Here is a 17,254-nt window from a genome sequence, read left to right as displayed (position 1 = left end):
GATTAATCACCCAGGCCTGGATGAAATGTATCCCAGGCTGTTAAAAGAAGCAAGGGAGAAAATAGCAGAGACGTGGTGCCGGAGGATTGGAGGACTGCTAACGTTGTACCATTGTTTCAAAAGGGAGAGAGATATAGACCGAGTAATTACAGGTCAGTCAGTCTAACCTCGGTGGTGGGCAAATTATTGGAATCAATTCTGAGGGACAGGATAAACCGTCATTTAGAAAGGCACGGATTAATCAAGGACAGTCAACATGGGTTTGTCAAGGGAAGGTTGTGTCTGACTAACTTAATTAATTTTTGAGGAGGTAACAAGGGTCGATGTGGGTAGTGCGTTTAATGTAGTCTACATGGATTTTGGCAAGGTTTTTGACAAGGTCCCACATGGCAGACTGGTCAAAAAAGTACAAGCCCATGGGATCCAAGGGAAAATGGCAAGTTGGATCCAAAATTGGCTCAGTAGCAGGAAGCAAAGGGAATGGTCGATGGGTGTTTTTGTGATTGGAAGGCTGTTTCCAGTGGCGTTCCACAGGGCTCAGTACAAGGTCCCTTGCGTTTTGTGGTATATATTAATGATTTGGACTTAAATGTAGGGGGCATGATTAAGAAGTTTGCAGATGATACAAAAATTGGCCGTGTGGTTGATAGTGAGGAGGAAAGCTGTAGACTGTAGGAAGATATCAATGGACCAGTCAGGTGGACAGAAAAGTGGCAAATGGAATTCAATCCGGAGAAGTGTGAGGTAATGCATTTGGGGAGGGCAAACAAGGCAAGGGAATACACAATAAATGGGAGGATACTGAGAGGTGTGGAGGAAGTGAGGGAACTTGGAGTGTATGTCCACAGATCTCTGAAGGTAGCAGGACAGGTAGATAAGGTGATTAAGATGGCATACGGGATACTTTCTTTTATTAGCCGAAGCACAGAATATAAGAGCAGGTAGGTTATACTTGAACTGTATAAAACACTAGTTAGGCCATAGCTAGAGTACTGCGTACAGTTCTGGTCACCACATTACAGGAACAATGTGATTGCACTAGAGTGGGTACAGAGGAGATTTATGAGGATGTTGCCATGACTGGAGAATTTTAGCCATGAGGAAAGATTGTTTTCTTTGGAACAGAGGAGGCTGAGAGGTGATTTAATTGAGGTGTACAAAATTATGAAGGGCCTAGACAGAGTGGATAGGAAGGACCTATTTCCCTTAGCAAAGAGGGCAATAACCAGGGGGCATAGATTTAGTGATTGGTAGAAGGATTAGAGGGGAGCTGAGGAAAAATCTTTTCACCCAGAGGGTGGTGGGGGTCTGGAACTCACTGCCTGAAAGGGTGGTAGAGGCAGAAACTCTCCTCACATTTAAAAAGTACTTGGAAATACACGAAGTGCCACAACCTAAAAGGCTACGGACCAAGTGCTGGAAAGTGGAATTAGGCTGGATAGTTCATTTTCGGCCGGCGCGGACAAGATGGGCTCAATGGCCTCCTTCTGTGCTGTAAATTTTCTATGATTCTATGAACAGTTGAATACAAGTCAGAGGAAGTCATAATCAAACTGTAGAGTGTTCTGATCAGACCGCAAGTTTAGTGCTGCATCCAGTTTTGGCTACCAAGACACAATGGAGATAGAGAAGAGCCACAATCCCTGGTGTCAGGGGTCTAATATTTGAGGAAAGACTGGAGACACTCAGGCTTTTCAGCCTGGAAAGGAGACATCTGAGAGGTGACCTTATAGAGGTATACAAGATAGTAAATGGTACAGAAAAGATAAATCTGAAATATTACCTTAAATTACATTTTAGAAACAAGACATGGGGTCATAAGTTCAAACCAGTAAAAGGTAACTTTTGTACTGATGTCACGCAGAGAGTGATCAACACTTTGAATGAACTTCTGGACAGAGTGATGGAAATGAAAACCCTGGATCCATTTCAGAAACAACCAGATGCAGTAATGGGGGGACTGTCGGGTGCTTTTGCATGGATGAACTAATGTGGGCCGAATGGTTTTTCTCATTCATAGCTATCTTGTGATCAAGGAGATATCAGGTGTCAAACATGTTTCTCTCAATGCATTCACTAAACAGTATTGTTAATCTGAACTTATCCAGCAACATGCTGGAACTGGAGCACAAAAGAGAGATAATACTTAGAAAATATTCCAACAGTCTGGAAAAGGGAGACAAAAAGTCATTTATGACTGCTGTAATGCACAGATAAAACTGCTTTAAAATACTCACTCTGATTTTCAAACTTCAGCTGAGAAGGTGTTTTGACATTTTATTCTATATCCAAAATTTGGATGTGAATAATATCCAAAGATAAAAGCTTTTCCACCCTGCTTTCGTCACACAAAGGTCATGATTAATGACTTATTTATCTTAAACAGTCTCCCCTTTTACTGTGTACCTGGGTAGGATTTGCCACAGGTTTGTCCTCTGCATGAGGAAATTGTACCAGGCATTGGAGATTGAGGTTAGTGGGGGCAGCATAACATTTCATGCAGGAAGTAAGCTATAATGCTCTGCTATTAAGACTTTACCTCAAAAGCCTACAGTTACGGTATTGTAGCATTGTTATGGTGTCATATGCATTAATATATCAGCATAAGGCAGCAAGCAGTAGTGTGAAGAGTAACAACACAATTACATTTTGCATGGATAACAAGACTATTATGTGTTTACCAACAGCCCTAGGTGGATGCCCCTTTAAGTGAAACTTTTTAAATCAGATTACACATTTGCAAGATTTGTAGTTCAAATTGTTTAAACCATACAACTTCTATTAAAGAAAAGGAAGAAAGAACTTGCATTTTCATACCACGTTTTTATTGTCCTCAGGATGTCCTAAAGTGCTTCAGAGCCAATTAAGTACTTTGAAAAGTAGTCACTGTTGTAATGTAGGCAAATGCAGCAGCTAATATGCATACAGCAAGGTCCCACAAACAGCAATGAAATTAATGACCCAGGTAATATTTTTTTTTACTGGTGTTGGTCTAGGGATAAATGTTGGCCAGGAGACTGGGAAAACTCCCCTACTCTTCTTTGAATAGTCCCATTACCTCCACAATCTACCTAAACGTACACGCTAAAAAAATTGAACAGTCTAGTCAAAACTATTTCACTATAGTTAAAGTAATTTTATAATAGGTAAGTGTTACACAGATTCTGAATTTCAGATAGATGAATAAAATATAGCAAATCATTTAACAGGAGTCAACTGCACATATTTTATGAAGATTTCTGTAGGTGAGGGAGTAAAAGAAAGATAAGCATAATAGCAAGAGTTCAAACACATAAAAGTTAGACAAAGCTGGTTAAAAACTGAAGTAAAATACTGTTGTACCTCTCCATAGACAGCTGTGTTGTTGTAAACCTTTGAGGATGGCTTTTTAAAGTCAGGAAGCTCAAGGATTCTAATATAACCTTTCTCTCCAGCAATGTTTAGCTTAAAGATATCACAAAGTGTTCGCACACGTGGACAAAGCACCTGATTGAGAAAGAAAAACAGGAGAAAATAAAATCATAAATCACAATGAATAGAATCTCATTGCTAAAGGGAAGCTTCATTCCAATTAAAATTATGAATAAAACATTGTGCCAGGCATTTTAAAAACAGATGAGCAAAGAGATAAATTCATTGAAAAGAAGAAAACACTTGCCCTTTTCATGACCTTAGGACATCCCAAAGTGCTCTGCAGTGAATTAAAAACTTTTTTCCTCAAGTGTAGTCATTGTTGTAATGTAGGGAAATGCTGCAGCCAATTTGAACACAGCAAGATCCCACATACAGCAATGAGATAAATGACCAGACAATATATTTTAGGGATGTTGGTTGACGGATAAATATTGGCCAGGACACCAGGAGAACTCCCCTTTTCTTCTTCAAATATGCCATGAGATCTTTCATGTCCACCTCTGAGCAGACAGGACCTCAGTTTAACAAATCATCCAAAAGATGGCACCTCTGATAATGCAGCACTAAGGGCGTACTGCACTGAAGTGTCATTCTAGATTATGCAGTCAAGTCTCTGAAGTGGGGCTTGAACCCATGACCTTCTGACTCAGAGGAAAGAGTGCCACTACTGAGCCAAGGCTGACATCTTAGGTAGTATTGTGATATTCAGAGTGCCAAAAAGTCAAGGAGTTCAAAAACCACAAAGTCACTTTACATAAAGACCTGGCAGGTGATAGTTCCTTATTTAGCAGATCTCCCATGGTGTTGTTCACAGCGAGTTGGATGATAAAATGTTTTAGAATAGGGGCATTTATGCCATGTAGGGCATAACATCACGGCCATTAATGAAGACTGCTAAGTAAAATTCTGTTTTATTTCATTGTATTCTGGAATTTCTATCAGTGCTTTGAGAAGCAATTTGCATGACTCTGTCCATTATTGTATGAAAACTGTAAAGTAGCAGCATTTATTATATATTTATTTTCCTTTCCCTTTGCAGTCAATATTTATCCCTTACCATTTTTAAAGCTGAGGATATAGAGCAAGATTGTACTTGTTGGAGTTACTATGGGTATGGTAGTTTAATGGAAATATGGAACCAGCACCCCAGAAGTTGTGTATTCAAATCCCATTATGGTAAGTTGTTTAACTGAATTTCATAAATCTGGTAATTTGTGAGCTGGCACCAGAAAAATTACCACAAAAGTTGCAAAAACCCACTAGTTCACTAATGTCCTACACATGACTCCAGTCCCACGCTACATGGCTGACTCAATGCTCCTCTGATGTGGCCGAGCAAACCACTCGGTAGTAAAAACAATCTCTATAAATGTCACCCACAACTAGAGAACAAATAAAAAAATGTAGATATATGGTATTTAGCAATAATAGGGAGGGGGTGAAGTTTAGCTCCACTTGAATCGCAATTAACCCAATTTCTCCTACTTATTTCTTACCCTGGTACTTCCCTTATTAAAAGTGTATGATGTGTATCTCCTACTTCCTAACTGTGTGAGGAGGAGGAGGAAATAGAGTGCTGCCTGTTGGCTGTCAATGTGCACCTCTTGGGATGCATGTGGTCCAATATCAGTAGTCAGTGCAACTGCTAGCATCAAATGTGTGGTGAAGTGGCATCCTGGTCCTCAACACTATCTGGCATATTACAGTCATTTGAATAGGGCAGCTGAGTGTACCAATGTGGCATTGAGTTGAAAGACAATTCCATAATCCATTCAAACTCCCGCCATTCCCCGGCAACTTGGCACTTTTTCTGTATGTCTAGCAATCTGTGTGGGAACAGACTAGTGGGCAGCTATGAAATCATTGAAGCCCTGCATTTTGGCTGTGTTAATCAGTTCCCCAGCAAGACAGATTGCTATATATTAGTGCCCAAGGTCTTTGTAGCCCCAGCCAGACCATGTGTTAGTGAAACTATGCCTGTACTTTGGACCTTGGTCAATGGGGGGGACCCACTCCACTGCTTCTTGGAGTGGTCATCTTGTACACATGGTGACCTGCAGCTCACTTAGGCAGTCATGCAGCACTGCACAGATGCAGATATTTGACTTCTCCATAGTCACCAACAAACTTTTCAGGCTGCTTAGCCTTTTTAGATGTTCAGATAAAATATTGATGCTTAAATATCTCAAGCTCTAGGCCTTAGCATCTGAACGAGCACTTGAGTTGGCTCGCCGACCACTGGGCTTATGCTCCTCCAATGCTACATAAAGTCTACAGCACAGAAACAGACCATTCAGCCCAACTGGTCCAAGCTGGTGTTTATGTTCCACCCGAGCCTTCTCCCTTCCTACTTCATCTAACCCTATCAGCATACCCTTCTGTTCCTTTCTCCCTGGTGTGCTTATCTAGCTTTCCTTTAAATGCAGCTATGCTATTTGCCTCAACCACTCCTCGTGGTAGCGCGTTCCACATTCTTACCACTCTTTGGGTAAAAAGGTTTCACCTGAATTCCTTACTGGATTTATCAGTGACTATCTCATATTTATGACCTCTAGTTTTGGAAACATTTTCTCTACGTCTACCCTACCAAACTCTGTCATTATCTTAAATACCTCTTTCAGGTCGCCCCTCAGCCTTCTCTTTTCTAGAAAAAAAGAGCCCCAGCATGTTTAACCTTTCCTTATAAGTATATCCTCTCCATTCTGGTATCATCCTTCTGAATCCTTTTTGCACCTTCTCCAATGTCTCTTTATCCCTTTTATAATATGGAGATTAGAACTGTGCACAGTACTCCAAGTGTGGTCTTACCAAGGTTCTATACAAATTTAGCATAACTTCCCTGCTTTTTGATTCTATTCCTCTAGAAATGAATCCCAGTGCTTGGTTTGCCTTTTTTATAGCCTTATTAACCTGCATCACACTTTTGTGTATCTGTTCCCAGAGATCCTTTTGCTGCTCTACCCCATTTAGATTCTTAAATTTCCAAGCAGTATGTGGCCTTCATTTTCTTCCTACCAAAATGCACCACCTCACACTTATCTATATTGAAATTCATTTGCCAATTACACACCCATTCTGCAAGTTTATTAATGTCTTCTTGCATTTTGACGCATTCTTTCTTTGTAATAGCTACACCCTCCAATTTGGTGTCATCTGCAAATATTGAAATTCTACTTCAGATTCCTGAGTCCAAATCGTTTATGTAAATGGTGAACAACAGTGGTCCCTGCACCGAACCCTGTGGAACACCACTTCTCACCTTTTGCCAGTCTAAGTAGCTACCCTTAGCCCCTACTCTCTGTTTTCTGGCCAGCTTGCTATCCATTCTGCTACCTGTCCCGACGCCACATGCTCTGACCTTTGTCATGAGTCTACAATGCGATAACTTATCAGGGAACTTTTAAAAATCCAGATATATTACACCTACTGCATTACCCTCGTCTCCTCTTTGTTATTCCTTCAAAGAATTCAATAAAGTTGGTCAAGCATGACTTTCCCTTCTGAAATCCGTGCTGACTATTTTTTATTATATTTTCATTTTCTAGATGTTTTTCTTTTCATCTTTGAGTAAAGATTCCCTTATCTTTCCTATCACCAACATTAAGCTAACTGATCTATAGTTCCCTGGACTTGTTCTAGCTCCCTTTTTAAATATAGGAATAACATAGCTGTTCGCCAGTCCAGTGGCACTATTCCCTTCTCTAATGATTTTTTATATATATGTAATAGTGCCTCCGCTATCTCTTCTCTAACTTATTTTGACATGCTCGGATGCAATCTATCCGGACCCAGGGGTTTTAGTCTCCCTAAGTTTGATTAGTTTATTATCTTCCTCCTTTCTATCTTAAATGTCTTTAAATCTTTTTTGATCTCTTCTTCTAATGTCAAGCCCACCTTGTTAGTCTCCCTGGTAAATACTGAGGCAAAGTTCAATATTTCTGCCATTATGCTGTCATTACCTGTGAGTTTATCTTATGCATCCCTTAGTGGCCCTATCCCTATCCTGATTTTTCTTTTGTTATTTATGTGTCTGTAGAATATATTACTATTTCTTTTTATATTCCTTGGTGATTTAATTTCGTAGTTTCTCTTTGCCTTCCTAATTGTTCTTTTGACTTCTTTTCTAACCTATTTGTATTCCCTTTTGTCATCCTCTCCTTTACGGTCTATGTACTTAGAGTATGCCTTTTTCTTTAGTTTCAATTTTACCCTTATCTCTTTATTCATCCATGGTGTTTCATTATTTGCTAGTTCTTTTTTTTATTAAACAGGAATATATTTCTCCTGAACTCTTTTGATCACCATTTTAAATATTTTCCACTGCTGTCTTGTCTGACAATTTTTTTTCCAGTGTACCTTCCCTAGTTCCATTCTCTACACTTTTCAAATTTATAAACTTGCTCTGTGTGCAAACAAAACCTGTTTGCATCAGTAATGTGCACTGAAAAGAAGATTACTTACATCATGAATTATTTCAGTTCCATTGTACAACTTCACCTTTAGCTGTATAGGAAGGGATATTTTGTTAGAGTTGATTTTTTAAGTGTACACTGATAGTTTTAAGTAAAAACAAGTATTAAGTCTGGTGGAATTTGACATATATTCTGCTTATGTATTTTACTTTAACAACAGTTCCTTTCCCACCCCCTAATCTTTCACCCTCTTCTGAAGACACCAACATGCTGTAGTACTGTTCAAAAGTCATCAACAACCCTCTATTACCTTGCCCATGTGATTATTATTTATTCATGGGTATAGACAGATTGTCAGCAAACCATTTGATCATGGGAGTGGGGAAAAGGGGATCAAAACCAAGCCGGTTTCTGTCCTCAACCAATGTTGCTTCATGCAAATTTTGCAGCAGGGGTTGCTGAATCGTGATAAGGAGTGAGATTCCCGGCTGATTTTCCACTCTTCCCAGCACAGAATGTGACAGAACAGTTCTCCTTGGAAAGGGATGTGATCCATTGGTACTAGATGCAAGACCCTCACAAACTGCACTAGCCAACATTAATTGTTGCATATTTTCTATCTGGCCAAGAAGCACACTTTTAAAAAGGAAACAAATGGCATCCAGCCAGATTCCAAACACATTAACTAAGTGACCATCATTAGCTTCTAGGAATGTGCTTAAATTATGCCCTAATTCATTTATTTTACAGTTTTTTCTCCCCAATTTTCTGTTTTCTTTGTCCTCTTGTGAAGATGCTGGGTCATGCTTCAGTACTGTTTCGAAACTGCCCTCCTGATTCACTTGAGATTTTCACATTACCCCAGCTGCTCTACATAGATTTTTTTTCCAGGTGTCCCTGTACGTACTTTTAAAGCATAAAATATGGTATAAGAATCACTATAAAGTGTACAAATTATTTCACTTTGTAACATTTAACATTATTTGAATCAAATGAACACAATTTTCCTTTAATACACTGATTTATGCTGATAACTCATTCAATTAGTTTTATTGTAGTTATATTCTGATAAAATTATGCTAGTAATATTAACTTTTCTTGGGAAAAATGTTTAAGAGGGACTACTCATACTTTGTTCTCGTAGCTCTGACCATCTTTGCTTTCTGTAGTTTTACATTCTGTGTAAGGCAAGTATTTTAGGTAGAAGTGAGTTTCATTACTGCTTCCTTTGCAGTTGTCATCCAGTAATGTGATTTGCTGAATTGAGCTCTGTGAAAAGAAAAAGAGCAGAAAAAAAGTGAAAAGATAAACTTAACTCAAACATTAATACATAAGCCTAGGATGAGTGAACTTAATGAACAGAAACTGTGTGGTAGGAGTAAGAAACACTGTATTGGGCTGAAACTAGACAAACTTAGTTCAGTTTTTTTTTGAAAATATCACATTTGTGTAATCAAAAAAAAAAGCTGAACGCAAGCTAACAAAAACAACTTGGTTGCAGTTAAATTTGCACTTTACTCTTGAGTTTGATTATAATTTTAGTAGCTCAAGATTTCTAATTTGATCATGAGTTGGTTCAGATCACATTGTACTAAGCCTTCAAACCTCACTGTGTGGTATCTGTGCTTTGCAACCCACACCCAATGAGTGGAATACCCTACTTTAGGGAAGCAAGAGCTACTGACTGTACCTTCCAGCCTTTGGTGTGAAAAGGTAACAATGGCTGTATCTAAACATATTCCAGTTTTGACTTTAATGTTAACTAGCCACAATATTGAAATCTTGGAGTAGTTCACTTTTTTAAAGAAAACAAGCTAATCTACACTTTAATCTTTCCTCATGATATCCAGTATCATCTCACTGCTCATCTCTTTACTTTCTCAAGAGCAGTATCTTCTCATGATTAGGTGAACAGAACTGCAAACATTTTCCAGATGGGATATGATCAATACCTGATACAAAAAACAACTGATGCAATTTCCAGGCAGGTCTGTAAATGGCTGAGCAGCCCGCCCGCCCGCATCAGATAGAAGGCTGCTTAAATATGCAATTTAGGGTCCTACGCCAGTTGTAAGACTTCATTTGCAATATTCAGGTACAAATTGGCAGTGTGTGTGCTGTGCACGCTCTGCCCATTTATACCAGGCGGTGAGCGGCCGCACCAGTGGCCCTTAAAGGGACTGCAGGTGGTCACTGAAGGAAAGGCCCATAATTTTTTTTTGGAAGAATTTTTGAGGGGCCAGGAGGAGCAGAATTACCATGGCCTGCTGCCGGCCCCTGCTCAGTGTGGGAGCCGGCCAATTATTAGCGAGCTGCAGTGGAGCACCCGTTTGGTGCCTGCAGCTCACCAGCAGCATTCAAATGAGGCCTGAAACCAAGGTTCCAATGACTTTGCGTCTGTCTTGGGCGGAATTCAAATTCCCCTCCTTGTTTCAAGAGCAGTATAATTGATAGTTACCTTCCCAAATTTACTAACAGTGATTTCCATCTCTGATTCTCCACAGTGAACAGACTTAACATATTTGACTGGAGACCCTGATTGCGATGTGGCAGCAACTGTGGAAGTGTGGGCATCATCTGTTGTGAAACACAGATAAATAGTTCATAATCAACCATATTGTTTCTAAAAAATGTCCACATTCACCTTTCCCCCCCCGCCACAACTGCTGAACTTCATGCCATCCACTTATTATCTAACCACTTCATTTCCAGATAAGAGTGGAGAAAATAACACATAATGAGGTAAAATGTATTCTTATGGATTGACAGTATTCTCTCTTTATATAACTGGAAGGGTGCCAAGGCAAATTAATGTGAAACAATCTTAACCCAGTTCCAGACTATGGTTTCACAGCACAAAACTGTCCTTCATTGTTGGTACAAATTAGGAGTATTACTTTGCATCTGACCCATGCTATACCCAATATTGTATTTCTTTCCCCTGCACTGATTTTTTAAAAAATGTTGCGTTTCAACAACAAATTTTGGATTTATGTTAAATGTAAAATTAATTTCTATTTTTCAAGTAAAACAAAACCAACAAGTTGGAAGGTAAAGACCAACAAATGGGCAATTCCTACTGTGCAGAGGTGTTAAATGATACATTAAACTAAATGCATATTTGTGGAGGCCCTCACCCAAGATTTGAAGGTGAAATAAACTATTTTTGTAAATAAGATTTTTTTATATAGATCATTGAAAGTTTTTCTTGATTTTTTCAGAAATATGTAATTACATACATACATATCTATAGTAAATCTTTTGCATATGGCATGCATTTCTATCCACCATAAGCTTACTACCTGTGCCACAAATTTTGAGTGAATTTTTTTAAGTTAACATATGGCAAAATCATATGTCACCATATTATAATTGCAAAATTCTATTTGCTCAATACATAGAATTTACAGCACTGAAACAGGCCATTCGGCTCAACTGGTCTACGCCGGTGTTTATGCTCCACACGATCCTCCTCCCACCCTACTTCATCTAGCCCTATCAGCATAGCCTTCTATTTCTTCCTCCCTCATGTACTTCCCCTTAAATACATCTATGCTATTCGCCTCAATACTCCATGTGTTAGCAAGTTCCACATTCCAACCAAAGAAGTTTCTCCTGAATTCTTTATTGGATTTATTAGTGACTATCTTATATTTTATGACCCATAGTTTTGGACTCCCCCACAAGTGGAAACATCTTCTCCACGTCTACCCTATCAAGCCCCTTCATAATTTTGAAGACCTCTATTAGGTGACCCCTCAGTCTTCTCTTTTCTATAGTGCCTTTCACAACCTCAGGACATCCCAAAACACTTTATAGCAGAAAATTTTCAACAAAAAATTTAATATTTTTTCTTATATATAAGATACACTATGAATAAATATTCAGCTCACAGAGAAATTTCTCTTTTATAAATCAAAAGAAAATTCCTGTGCCTACATTTTTAGATGACCAGATTTATTTTCTCATTCTTTTTACTTACATCCCTCCTAACTGCCAAGGAAGCTAGCAGGTTTTTTTTTATTCGTTCATGGAATGTAGGTGTCACTGGCGAGGCCAGCATTTATTGCCCTTCCCTAATTGCCCTTGAGAAGGTGGTGGTGAGCCACCGCCTTGAACCGCTGCAGTCGGTGAAGGTTCTCCCACAATGCTGTTAGGGAGTTCCAGGGTTTTGACCCAGTGACGATGAAGGAACGGTGATATATTTCAAGTCGGGATGGTGTGTGACTTGGAGGGGAAGATGCAGGTGGTGTTGTTCCCACGTGCCTGCTGCCCTTGTCCTTCTAGGTGGTAGAGGTAGCGGGTTTGGGAGGTGTTGTCGAAGAAGCCTTGGCAAGTTGCTGCAGTGCATCCTGTGGATGGTACACTTTGCAGCCACAGTCCGCCGGTGGTGAAGGGAGTGAATGTTTAGGGTGGTGGATGGAGTGCCAATCGAGCAGGCTGCTTTGTCCTGGATGGTGTCGAGCTTCTTGAGTGTTGTTGGAACTGCACTCATCCAGGCAAGTGGAGAGTATTCCATAACGTTCCTGACTTGTGCCTTGTAGATGGTGGAAAGGCTTTGGGGAGTCAGGAGGGGAGTCACTTGCCGTAGAATACCCAGCCTCCGACCTGCTCTTGTAGCCACAGTATTTATGTGCTTTCTTTCCGTTCCACCTGGGCCAGATCCCCTTTCAACTCCCTGAAATTAGCTGTCTTCCAGTTGAATATCTTCACCTTTGATTGTTCCTTGTCCTTTTCCATAACTACTCTAAACCTAATGATATTGTGATCACTGTTTCCCAAATGGTCCCCCAATGAAACATGCTCCACTTGTCCCAATTCATTCCCCAGAACTAGATCCAGCACTGTTTCCTTCCTTCTTGGGCTGGAAACATAATGATCAAGAAAGTTCTCCTGTACAGATTTCAGGAATTCCTCCCCCTCCTTGCCGTTTACACATTTTTTCCCCGTCTATATTAGGATAATTGAAGTCACCCATTATCACTACTCTATTGTTTTTACATCTTTCTGAAATTTGCTTGCAAATTTGCTCCTCGATCTCCTTCCCAGTATTTGGTGGTCTATAGTATACAGCCAGCAGCGTAACAGCTGCTGTTCTGCTTCTTAACTCTAACCAAATAGATTCTGTCTTAGAACCCTCGAACACATTATCCCTTCCCAGGGCTATCATAGTATTTTTGATCAATATTGCCACCAACCCCCTCTTTTTTTCCTTTCTCTATTCCTCCTGAATACATTGTAACCAGGAATATTAAGTTCCCATTCCTGTCCTTGTTTGAGCTAGGTTTCTGTTACTGCCACTGTATCATAACCCCATGTGGCAACTTGGGCCTGCAACTCACCAACCTCATTCGTCACGCTCCATGCATTTACACATATGCACTCCAAATCAGCCGTAACCTGCTTAGCATTGCTCCAGTCTGATCCCTCTTATTTCTGGACCACTCTTTATTCTAATACTGTTTGTCTCCCAGCCTCTATGCACCTTGTTTCTCCTCTACGATGCTTCAACCTGGTTCCCCCTCCCCCCTGCCAAATTAGTTTAAACCCTCCCCCACAGCACTAGTCCCCGCAAGGACAATGGTCCCAGCCCTGTTCAGGTGCTCCAGAACTAGTCCCAATGCCCAGGAATCTCAAGCCCTCCCTGCTGCACCATTTCTCCAGCCACACATTAACCTGCTTTATCTTGCTGTTCCGATATTCACTAGTAGGTGACACTAGAGTAATCCAGAGATTATCACCTTTGAGGAATTGCTCTTTAGTTTCCTCCCTAGCTCTTGATACTCTGTCCTTAGGACCTCAACCCTTTTATATTTTAGTTTATTTTAAGAGTCACAGCCCAAGAAAGTCGGCCAAGGTACTGTGCTTGATTTATATTTGTGGTCTTTGTTTTTGCTACAGTTTGCCGTAAAGGGACAAAACTGAGGTACCAAGCTCTATTTCATTGGGTGATAAATACTTACCCAATAGCTAGGTGCTTTTTTTTTTAAAAAAGAAAAGCCTATGGGCTGATTTCTCATTCCCATACTCCCAGCAGTGCAACCATGCTTGCAGGGAGTGCCACGGAGATGGGACTACGACACTGTAGCCCCGATTCTCCAACCTGATATCCTTGAGTGCACAATTCCCCTCTGGGAGTGCAGAATTGGCTCAGAAGAGAAATTGCACAAACTTGTTAAAATCTCTCTAAACACTTACCGGCTTTCAATTTTATTGTTATTCTTTCAGCATTTCCAAGCTCAGCAAGGGTAGTGCAATTTTCCCCGACTAGTTTCAATTGTTCCTGATTAGGTGAAGACTTCGGCAATATTGCTGTGTTATTTATCACATGGGAATTGTTAGAATGCTGCAAAACAAGGAACTTTGACAATTAGAATGACTACTATAGAACACTTAGTTACAATCTTTCTTATTGATAACAGTTTTACATTGGAAGGAAGGAAGTGCCTAGTGGTGTCCCACAAGTATCTGTGCTGGGGCCTCAACTATTCACTATATTTATTAATGACGTAGATAACACAATTGAGAGCCATATATCCAAGTTTGCCGATGACACAGAGATAGATGGCATAGTAAGTAGTGTAGACGGGAGCATAAAATTACAAAGAGACATTGATAGATTAAGTGAGTGAGCAAAACTGTGGCAGATGGATTTCAACGTAGGTAAGTGTGAAGTCATTCATTTTGGATCAAAAAAGGATAGATCCAGTGATTTTTTTAAAAATAATGAAAAGCTAGGAACAGTGGAGGTCTAAAAAAATTATGAGATCCATGTACAAAGATCACTAAAATGTAGTAGTCTGGTACAAAAAAATAATCAAAAAGGTTAATGGAATGTTAGCCTTTATATTATAGCCCTCTCAATATAAAGAGGAGGAAGTTTTGCTACAGCTATACAAAGCCCTGGTTAGATCACATCTGGAGTACAGTTCTGGGGACTGCCCCTTAGAAAGGATATATTGGGCTTGGAAGGAGTGCAGTGCAGATTCACCAGAATATTACCAGGACTCCATGGATTAAATTATGAGAAGAGATTACACAAACTAGGCTTGTATTCCCTGGAATATAGAAGGTTAAGGGGTGATTTGATTCAGGTTTTTAGGATTTTGAGAGGAATTGATAGGGTAGATAGAGAGGATTTTTTTCTGCTGGTGGGGGAGTCTAGGACAAGGGGCCATAACCTTAAAATCAGAGCCAGGCCACTCAGGAAAGAAGTTGGGAAACACTTCTTCATACACAAAGGGTGGTAGAAATGTGGAACTCTCTACCACAAAAAGTAGTAGATGCTAGCTCAATTAATAATTTTAATTTTGGGATTGATAGATTTTTGCTAGCCAAGGGTATTAAGGGATATGGAGCCAAGGTGGGTACAGATCTACCATGATCTCAGTGAATGGCAGAAGAGGCTCAAGGGGCTGAATAGACTACTTCTGTTACTATGTACATAATAATACTTCTTTTTAAGCTGACTTAATTAAGAATGTTGGAATAGTTCATATATTTCACAAATACATTAAGTAGCATTTATTCCTGTCTGGCGCAAAAATAAAACAGGAAAGGTTGCTCAACCGTGTCTTACAAAATAAATTAGGGATAGTATTAGATCCAAACAGGAGGCATATAAAATTGCCAGACAAAGCAGCAAGTCTGAGGATTGGGAGCAGTTCAGAATTCAGCAAAGGAGAACAAAGAGATTGATTAAGAGGGGGAAAAAAAAGAGTATGAGAGTAAACTAGCAGGGAACTTAAAAACTGACTGTAAAAGCTTCTATAAATATGTCAAGAGAAAAAGATTAGTGAAGACAAATGTAGGTCCCTTACAGTCAGAAATGGGGGAAATTATAATGGGGAACAAAGAAATGGCAGAACAATTAAACACATACTTTGGTTCTGTCTTCACAAAGGAGGACACAAATAACCTCCCAGAAATGTTAGGGAACTAAGGGTCTAGTGAGAGGGAGGAACTGAAGGAAACCAGTATTAGTAAAAAAAAGTGCTAGGGGAATTAATGGGGCTAAAGGCTGACAAATCCCCAGGGCCTGATAATCTACATCCCAGAGTACTAAAGGAAGTGGCCCTGGAAATAGTGGATGCATTGGTGATCATCTTCCAAAATTCTATAGACTCTGGAACAGTTCCTACAGATTGGAGGGTGGCAAATGTAACCCCACTATTTAAAAAAGGGAGAGAAAAAACAGGGAATTACAGACCAGTTAGCCTAACATCAGTAGTGGAGAAAATGCTAGAGACTATTATAAAAGATGTGATAACAGAACACTTGGAGGGCATTAACGGGATTGGACAAAGTCAGCATAGGTTTATGAAAGGGAAATCATGCTTAACAAATCTACTGGAGTTTTTTGAGGATGTAACTAGTAGAATAGATAGGGGAGAACCAGTGGATGTGGTGTATTTGGATTTTCAGAAGGCTTTTGACAAGGTCCCACACAAGAGGTTAGTGTGCAAAATTAAAGCACATGGGATTGGGGGGAATATACTGGCATGGATTGAGAATTGGTTGACAGACAGGAAACAGAGAATAGGAATTAACGGGTCTTTTTCCGGGTGGCAGGCAGTGACTAGTGGGGTACTGCTGGGATCAGTGCTTGGGCCCCAGCTATTCACAATATATATCAATGATTTGGATGAGGGAACTAAATGTAACATTTCCAAGTTTGCACATGACACAAAGCTAGGGTGGAATGTGAGCTGTGAGGAGGATGCAAAGAGGCTCCAATGTGATTTAGACAAGTTGGGTAAGTGGGCAAGAACATGGCAGATGCAGTATAATGTGGATAAATGTGAGGTTATCCACTTTGGTTGTAAAAATAGAAAGGCAGATTATTATCTGAATGGTGATACATTGGGAAAAGGGGAGGTGCAATGAGACCTGGGTGTCCTTGTACACCAATCGCTGAAAGCGAACATTCAGGTGCAGCAAGCAGTTAGGAAGGCGAATGGTATGTTGGCCTTCATTGCAAGAGGATTTGAGTACAGGAGCAGGGATGTCTTTCTGCAGTTATACAGGGCCTTGGTGAGACCACATCTGGAGTATTGTGTGCAGTTTTGGTCTCCTTATCTGAGGAAGGATGTCCTTACCATGGAGGGAGTGCAACGAAGGTTTACCAGACTGATTCCTGGGAAGGCAGGACTGACGTATGAGGAGAGATTGGGTCGACTAGGCCTATATTCTCTAGACTTTAGAAGAATGAGAAGTGATCTCATCGAAACATATAAAATTCTAACAGGACTAGACAGACTAGGAACATAGGAACAGGAGTGGGCCATTCAGCCCCTCGTGCCTGCTCCGTCATTTGATAAGATCATGGCTGATCTGTGATCTAGCTCCATATACCTGCCTTTGGCCCATATCCCTTAATACCTTTGGTTGCCAAAAAGCTATCTATCTCACATTTAAATTTAGCAATT

At 40.0% G+C, this 17,254-nt stretch overlaps 1 protein-coding gene across 3 annotated transcripts in view; it reads right to left on the bottom strand.

The window, feature by feature from the left end:
• LOC137300625 (transforming growth factor beta receptor type 3-like) overlaps positions 1-17,254 on the bottom strand; it is a 109,023-nt gene that overhangs the window by 31,725 nt on the left and 60,044 nt on the right. For all 3 annotated transcript variants that reach the window (XM_067969812.1, XM_067969814.1, XM_067969813.1), the window contains exons 6-10: positions 14,025-14,172; positions 10,285-10,403; positions 8,958-9,095; positions 7,876-7,917; positions 3,343-3,486 (exon numbers count right to left, since the gene is read on the bottom strand). In XM_067969812.1, coding sequence (XP_067825913.1) covers positions 3,343-3,486; positions 7,876-7,917; positions 8,958-9,095; positions 10,285-10,403; positions 14,025-14,172 — 591 coding nt within the window. The remainder of the gene's footprint in view (positions 1-3,342; positions 3,487-7,875; positions 7,918-8,957; positions 9,096-10,284; positions 10,404-14,024; positions 14,173-17,254) is intronic.

This window comes from Heptranchias perlo, chromosome 31 (genome assembly GCF_035084215.1).
Source record: "Heptranchias perlo isolate sHepPer1 chromosome 31, sHepPer1.hap1, whole genome shotgun sequence".
NCBI lineage: Eukaryota > Metazoa > Chordata > Chondrichthyes > Hexanchiformes > Hexanchidae > Heptranchias > Heptranchias perlo.
This window is presented reverse-complemented; position numbering and strand designations above follow the sequence as displayed.